This window comes from Staurois parvus, unplaced genomic scaffold (assembly GCF_062004578.1).
Source record: "Staurois parvus isolate SC_StPar_1 unplaced genomic scaffold, SC_StPar_1.0 ptg000406l, whole genome shotgun sequence".
Classification (NCBI taxonomy): Eukaryota; Metazoa; Chordata; class Amphibia; order Anura; family Ranidae; genus Staurois; species Staurois parvus.
Window position 1 is genome coordinate 1274351 of NW_028318202.1, and position 8764 is coordinate 1283114.

General features: G+C 45.2%; 1 protein-coding gene across 1 annotated transcript in view; it reads right to left on the bottom strand.

The window, feature by feature from the left end:
- Nucleotides 1-8277, bottom strand: part of LOC149455076 (uncharacterized) — a 28200-nt gene extending 19923 nt beyond the window's left edge. The window contains exons 1-2 of the mRNA XM_089686677.1: nt 8193-8277; nt 7074-7178 (exon numbers count right to left, since the gene is read on the bottom strand). Coding sequence (XP_089542803.1) covers nt 7074-7178; nt 8193-8277 — 190 coding nt within the window. The remainder of the gene's footprint in view (nt 1-7073; nt 7179-8192) is intronic.
- Between the last annotated feature and the right edge of the window lie 487 nt (nt 8278-8764).

Consider the following 8764-nt stretch of genomic DNA (forward strand, 5'->3'; position numbering starts at 1 on the left):
CTCATGGGGGGGAAGGGGAGGAAGTCTGCTGACCTCAGAAGACTCATGGGGGAGGACCAGTGATAGATAATAGGAAAGGCTATGCTCCAATTGGAATGTACATCCTGTGTATAGGTACTCCCCATTGCATTGTTTGGTGGGAGGGGATTGACTTTATTCATGTGGGGGGCATGTGTGTATTTTTAATAAAACAGAGAGCTGGGTCTAAAATCAGCCCTTATGTGGATTGCAACCAGCCTTAGAGTGTCGTGTGATCATTCTAGGGTAACGGAGCTCCAATCACCCACAAATTCAACAGAACCAAAGTATTTGGATGGGCAGGAATCGTGTAGTTTGGCTGCAGTCGTGGTAAGCGAGATTCGCACAGCTTTATGGGGGATTTCTGCGCATCCAACTGCGAGTACTCACGGTAAGGAGAAATTCGTTAAAGCGAATTTCCAAGACAAGCCTTAGTCAAAAACCACACGGCCTAGTAACAGGCCAAATCACTCACTACTGCACGTCTTTATATAAGCTAGGTTGTATTTGGAGCACGCCAAACAAGGCCCCACACCCAATTAAGCCACACCCACCACTGACCTGAATTTGGTCAGTGAAAGTGTTTTCACCTGATGAATCCGCTTCCTACCTGCATTAACCCTTGGTATACAGGCCCCACAAATCAGAAAGAAATATACAGTGAAATGTACGTGTGCAGCATACAACAGAACATTGAGCAGGGATGTAAAAGGGAACCCCAATTGGAACCTTTATTGCTACTATGGTCACAATTCCCTCCAGATTCTCGCATGAGGTGAGACAGTCACATGACCACATCTTGTATGCAATACTGAAAATGACAAATCGATTTGACTAGTATGGTGAATTTCCCATCAATTGGCAAAACACTCCAAAAATCAAACATCACCAAACATTACACTCTGGGCAAAGCTGATTTACAAATCATGCGACTTCCAGTAAAGTTGACCATTTCAATGCAATTTTCAAAGACATCTGACACAGATCTCTATGCAAATTGCCACTAAAGTAGTGTTGGTTATGTGTTAGAGAAGACACTGGTAGTGATAGCAGAATTCAGACTTTACTTGTGTGGCTTAAGTTACAAACACACAGAGCACATTTCATCAGACATATTACAGACTCATTACTTCCTGAAGAGATGATAGAGAGGAGGAAAGTATCAGCAAGTTTTACACATACACAACTAGTAACCTTTAGCGTACAGTGCCATCTACTGGTCAAGTGATATTAACACAGAAATACTATATATAGTACATTATAGTACATGCTGTTGCATTCCCAACAAGTAGTACATGTACTACTTAAGAAATCAGTGTTTGAAACGCACCCATGTGGTCACTCTAATAGCAGACAATAGGGTGCGACTTTGCAGACGATTTACAACTTGCATGTTGTGCAAATCACATGCCAAGTCCCACTCAATGTGCACGCTATTGTAGCGTTCATATTGTGGTTCAAACTTGGTTGGAGTCGCAAGTAATAATGGAGTAATGAATACACTACTTTTCATGCAATTTGCTGAGAGATCAGTATCGGATGTCTTGCAAATTGCACTTGAAATCACCATGTACCCCGACTTTGAAATCATGCAACTTCAATGCAAGTCACATGATGTGACTGTGGTGTCAATAACACCACTTAGAAATCTGCTTTAATGTGACCGGGTGGCCCCCAGTAACATTGTTTGCGATTGCCATGCAATTGGCATGACAGGCGACTTGCAAATCGTAGACCAAGTCGCACCCTATTGGCCACTGTAGGCTCTGTTCACATCCAATTGGATTGTGAACTCGTGCAACTTCACTGTAAGTTGGGCAATTGCTGCATCGGATTAGATGTGACAGTGGTGTTAGCCCCCAGTAACATTGTGTGCAATTTGTCATGCAAAGAGCAAGCTGCTGGCCATGCCAATCACATGACAAGTCACATCCAGGGTGTGCAATTTCAGGTGCGATTTGTGCATTGACATCGTGCCCGATATTGGATATAATGAATGTGAATGTGAGTGTATTAACATACGCCATTTGTTGCAGCGAGAGTTCAAAAGGTATTTGAGAATTGTGGCCATTTATTAGCAATTTAACATCTAGACTCAAATAGAAATCGCAATGCTACACACAACTGAAAACACAACTAGTTAGTAATTCTCTAGAAAACACAGTAAAATTGGCAACTTAAACAGTAATTTTCAATTGCATATAGTGGGAACGAAGCAGGTAAATCAACAAAGGAAATAAATCTTTGAAGGCGTGCGGTACCTGCCTGCTGGGATTTGGGGGAAAAATGCACGCCAGTATTTGTGACAAGTTTGATGTGTGGATTCACCAACCAAGTCTTTTCTCTCTCGCTCACTCTTCTGAATGTCTCTCTTTATCACTCTTCAGTATGTATCTCTCGCTCACTCTTCTTCGTCTCACTGGCTCGCTCTTCTCTCACTCTCGCTCACTCTTCTGTATGTCTCTCTTTATCACTCCTCAGTATGTATCTGTCGCTCACTCTTCTTCGTCTCACTGGCTCGCTCTTCTCTCTCGCTCACTCTTCTGAATGTCTTTCTTTATCACTCTTCAGTATGTATCTCTCGCTCACTCTTCTGAATGTCTCTTTATCACTCCTCAGTATGTATCTCTCGCTCACTCTTCGTCTCACTGGCTCGCTCTTCTCTCTCGCTCACTCTTCTGAATGTCTCTCTTTATCACTCTTCAGTATGTATCTCTCGCTCACTCTTCTATGTCTCACTGGCTCGCTCTTCTCTCTCGCTCTCTCTTCTGTATGTCTCTCTTTATCACTCTTCTGTATGTATCTCTCGCTCACTCTTCGTCGTCTCACTGGCTCGCTCTTTTCTCTCGCTCACTCTTCTGTATGTCTCTCTTTATCACTCTTCAGTATGTATCTCTCGCTCACCCTTCTTCGTCTCACTGGCTCGCTCTTCTCTCTCTGTCAGCTCTTTGCTTGCCAAATCCTTCACAAAAGTGGATGGAGTGTAAACCATCATTATCAAATCTATTAGTGGTCCAGGCCCTTATCTTATCCCATTGTATGACATTCACATAAGGTGCAGCTTTGAAGGTGTTTCAACAGACAAGGCCTCATTCTAATTCACATTTTAGGGATCATTTAGACAGAAAGCAAAGATGTTGCCAGAACACCTATTTGAAGACAGGCACACACGGAGATCATGCTACTTCCTTGCCATGGGTGGGATTCAAACCGACAACCCTAGAGTTGTGAGGCAGTAGTGCTAACCACTAATCCACGGAGCTACATTGCTAATCCAGCCTGTATTTCTGTGTTGTGAATCAATCCTAGGTCCCTGGGCAAGGCCAGTGTAACTAGCCAGATATCTCTAATGTGACACAAATGTTGTGCTATGTTGCCAATTCAGATGTATGTTGGTTCTATGTATCCCAATACAAAGGATTGCAATACTAATACAGGCGTACCTCGGTTTACCAACGCCTCAGGGAACGTCATATTTGGGGTACAAATGCCAAACCATTTCAGTTCATTGTTCTGTTTACAAATGTTTGAATAATTTGGCATGGGCATGTGGCCTGGTATGGTTCAGGAGGGGGGAGGCGCTCGCTCGTCCCCCCCCCCTTTCCTGACCTGCCGGCCTGCATGCTCGGATAAGTATGTGTTATGGATTTTGGGGGGTACCCCATGCTGTTTTTTTATTTAATTTCAGCATGGAGTTACCCCTTAACATCCATACGAGACCCGAAGGGCTTAGTATGGATGAGAGTGGGGACCCCACGCCGGTTATTTAAAAAACTGTTTATAAATCCCTGCAATACTTTGACATTCAACTGTTAGTGGGGAAATCCGCCGACAGCTGAAACATGAGCGCTGCATTGGTTTTCACTACTAAAATGCCGCATGAGTTGATAACATAACTCATGCGGGATTTTAGAAGCGACAGCCATGTGTTAATGTTTCAGCTGTCAGCGGGGTTTCCCACTGACAGCTGAATGTAAAATAATTTCCTTTATAGCATAAATAATAAAAAAAAAGCGTGGGGTCCCCCCTCCCATCCGTACCAAGCCCTTCGGATCTGGTATGGATATTAAGGGGGAACTCCACGTCGAAATTTAAATAAAACAGCGTGGGGACCCCCTTAATATCCATACCAGATCCTTATCCGAGCATGCAGCCCGGCAGGTCAGGAAAGGGGGGGACGGACGAGCGAGCGCCCCCCCTCCTGAACCATACCAGGCCACATGCCCTCAACATGGGGGGGTGGGGTGCTTTGGGGCAGGGGGGCTCCCCCCCAAAGCACCTTGTCCCAATGTTGATGAGGACAAGGGCCTCTTTCCCACAACCCTGGCCGGTGGTTGTGGGGGTCTGCGGGCGGGGGGCTTATCAGAATCTGGAAGCCCCCTTTAACAAGGGGGCCCCCAGATCCCGCACCCCCCCCTACGTGAATGAGTCTGCGGTACATGGTCCCGCAGACTCATTCACAAAAAAACTAAGTGTGGTGTAAAAAAAAAAAACACAGTACAGGGTCTTTGACAAGTCCTCTATTAAAACAATGTCCCCCAAAGTAGATCCAACGTCAATCGTGGCGGCGGCGACCCGAAAAAAATAAAAAATAAATAAAAAGGTTCCGCTCCCGTCCGAGGCTTCCAGCCTTGTGAAGAAAAGGCTAGCTGACATTTCTTATATTTGTTACGGATCCGCCAGGTGGCACCTCTGGCAGCCCACTAGGCGGAATCACCCGGAGCGTGGGGTCTAAGTCCCGGTCTGCGTTTTCACCAGGGCCCCTGATGGTGGGGATGGACTTGGAGCAGAACCGGGACCAGGTCACGACCTCCGAGCAATACCACCCGTGGCAGAGGGAGCCTCCGTGGATAGAAGTAGGACAGAGTAGAGTCAGATGTGAGGAGGCCGGCAGGACCTGGCAGGATAAACCGGCGGTTGTCACCGTGGGAAATGGCGTGGTACCGAGACAGTAGGCAGAGAGTGGTCAGGTCGCACGCTGGGTCAGTTACCGGGGTCAGTCCGCAGAATGGTCAAACAAGCCGGGGTCGGGACAGGAGAAGGCAGCGTAGTCAGGGACAATCCGGGTCAATCACAGGGGAAGGCAGCGTAGTCAGATAATCCGGGTCAGGGCAGGAGCAGGCAGAACGTCAAACAATCCGGGTCACAATCACAGGAAACACAGGTATCAGATCAGACCTTGCGGCGATTTATGACAGTGCAGGGCATCTTTAAATATCGCGCCCTGCACTGCCATTGGCCGCCCAGGACGCGCCCCCGGGCTGTCATTGGTCGCCCGAGGCGCGCCCGCGGCTCCTACTGCGCATGCGCGGCCTCCTGTCAGCCGCGGCCCGCCGGGATCTGGTGCCTGTGTCCCGGCGTGAGCTGCCGCTATTGCACATGCGCCGGGGACGGAGCCGCGGCGGACCCTGACAATATTAGGTATGGGGCGGGGCCAGCCGGGAACAGCAAGCATGTGACATGGGGCGGGTCACTCGGATGATGTCCCCCGGCTGGCCCCGCCCCATACCTATATAAGAAATGTCAGCTAGCCTTTTCTTCACAAGGCTGGAAGCCTTGGACGGGAGCGGAACCTTTTAATTTTTTTTTCTTTTTTCGGGTCGCCGCCGTGATTGACGTTGGATGTACTTCGGGGGACATTGTTTTAATAAAGGACTTGTCAAAGACCCTGTACTGTTTTTTTTACACCACACTTAGTTTTTTTGTGAAGGAGTCTGCGGGACCATGTACCGCAGACTCATTCACGTAGGGGGGGTGCGGGATCTGGGGGCTTCCAGATTCTGATAAGCCCCCCGCCCGCAGACCCCCACAACCACCAGCCAGGGTTGTGGGGAAGAGGCCCTTGTCCTCATCAACATGGGGACAAGGTGCTTTGGGGGGGGAGCCCCCCTGCCCCAAAGCACCCCCCCATGTTGAGGGCATGTGGCCTGGTATGGTTCAGGAGGGGGGGGGGCGCTCGCTCGTTCCCCCCCCCCCTTTTCCTGACCTGCCGGGCTGCATTTATTTTTACATTCAGCTGTCAAAATAAATATTATCTAGACCTTCGAAATAAGTAAAATCATTACAAAATAATTATAAAGGATAAGAAACAAAAATAGAATCACTAGAACTAAGGAAATCTAATTTGAATACATAAAGATATGCTTAGTGCTGTTTATTAAACACATTAGACGCGACCGAGTGCCGGCTTTCAGAGGAATCCACAGTAAGATTTACTATTAGGCAGTGGCTAAAAAGCAAACGCCCATGGCAGACGTCTAAAATGTGTTCTGCACATGCTCAGTTATATCTGCCAAAGACACTGCACGGGCGTCTAGATTTTTACTGTATCGATTTCCTTGAAAAAAACAATTTTTAACACATTCTTAATTTTTTGGGAAATAGCAGATATTGTTTAAAGTGAAGTCCTGATATTTGGCAAAGCAAATTTCTAAGTGAACATGTCTCTGCAGTGATTTTTTATGGTGTTAGACGTGCTTCTTAGCAAGTCTGCTTTGCGAGTCTGATTCCGGGCGTGTGTCTTTTTGTGAATTAGATTGGGCATCTGCTTATGGGCGCTGGTTAATAGTGAATTTGGTTGCAGGGTAAAAATAGACTGTTGCCTATAAAAATTGGGCGTTCGCCCACGAATATGCGCCCACGCCCAATAGTAAATCAAGGTTCATTATGTCTTTTTGGTGTTTTTTTTTTTTGTCAGCTGAGAGTGGGGGGGGAGTGTCTTATTTCACCCTCCTTTTGACATCCCATTGGTATATAGGCTTGTGGCCAGCAGACACATCCTTAGCTCTGAGGAAGGGGGTTTAACTCCCGAAACGAGTCAGCTTATCCGCATCATTAGACACATTTGCATTGCGACTGTTTTTGTGGATCACCTATACTGCTCATTATCACGTTGGTTTGTGAGTATACATCCTTTTTATTTAACAAATTACGTGTTATACCACGGTAATGCACGATGAGAGTGCGCCCTTGTTTGTTTTTATTCAGAAGTTTTGAGGGCAGAGGCGAAATCTGGGATCTAGACCCCAGATCTCTCCAAAAAGGGTCATGTTTACCGGTCACTGCCCACACGTGAGGTATTGCCACGAACATTAGAGCGTGAGCAATAATTCTACCACTAGACATCCTCTGCAACTCTAAAAACTGGTTACCTGTAAAGGCTTAAAAAGAGAAGTATGGGTTACATTTGTCTTTGCATAATCTGAATTCTGGTGAGCGGATACTATGAAAAACTATTTACGACCCTCTGAAATGTACACCCTTTCTTCTGAAATCAAAGAAAATAACTGGGAGGGGCTGAGGTCTTTCATGCAGCATCATCTTAATACTCACATATACATAAAAGTCCATAAATAGTTCAATCAAAATATGAAATATAAATTAGAAAAAAATATATAAAGTGCTTGAATGGTGAAAAATCAATGTGATGTGCTCCGGACAAATTAAGTCTTTTCAAAAAAACACAGTGCTCCACCTTGACTTAGTTTTCCTCCACCTAAAAATATATAGATATCTGCTCACCTCATACTGTGGACCTATAAATTAATACAGGTCAACCAAGCATGGTAATTCCAAAAAGATGATCTAGATGGCAGCAGAGAGCTGATGACAGGCACCCATTCAATAACTAATTTAAATATAGTGCAGCGCTAAAATATATCACAGATACAAGTGACAATTGTTGTATAAATAAGTTTGTAGCCGGTGTCAGAAAACATGAATCCTTATTCCAACCAGAAACTGGTGTTTGTGCAGTCAGAAGTGATAAGAATGCGCACTCACCAGAGCGCATAATCAAATGCGCATTTGTATATAAATATCTTGAAGTCACTAAGGATCATCAAGGTCTGGTCAGGAATGGAGATGAATCTGAAAAAAAGAGGTGCAGCGCTATATAACTAGACACAATAATAAATAAAATAATATTTATTATTGTGTCTAGTTATATAGCGCTGCACCTCTTTTTTTCACATTTATGCTATTGAAGGTCTGATACGGTGCCTTTTGTCTGGTGTACAGCTGCTGCTCATTATAGATTCATACAAGCGCTCACTTATCTTTTGCTTTTTTAGAATGGAGATGAATCGCTCACTGAATACGCCTGGATCTTGTAACCTCTGGTGTGTGATGACGAAGTAACTGGGGACCTTTTAGGGATGGACAGGTCAGCTCACCGGGTGTATGGGAATCCTTACTGCTAGTCCTGCGAGTCTGTGAAGTAATCCTTCCCAAGGGAGGATCGTTCTCAGATTTGTCCATTTGTGACTACATATTCAACACAGTATAAGGCAATAAATAATATTATTAATAAAAACTGGAATGTCCTCATGACTGACCCTGTCCTGTCTAAAATTCTACCAGATAAGCCTGAAATTATCTTTCGGAAAACTAGATCTTTACGCCATCGCATAGCTCCGAATGTTGTGAATCCCCCTGAAAATGTCTCTCTTTTCTAACCTCAATGGCTTTTTTCCGTGCAACAAATGTGTAATTTGCACAGTGAGCAAAGGAAGAAAGCACAAAATATCTATATTTCACTCACAAACCACAGGAAAATCCTATGACATTGACAAATGCATTACCTGTAACAGCAGATATGTAGTATATTTGTTAGAGTGCCCCTGCAAGCTCCAGTATATAGGACGCACTACTAGATGCCTACGTGACAGGCTTAGAGAGCATATTAGCAACATCACAAAAGGCTATAAGGAGCACTCATTATAGGTTGAAACATAAGACCCAACAT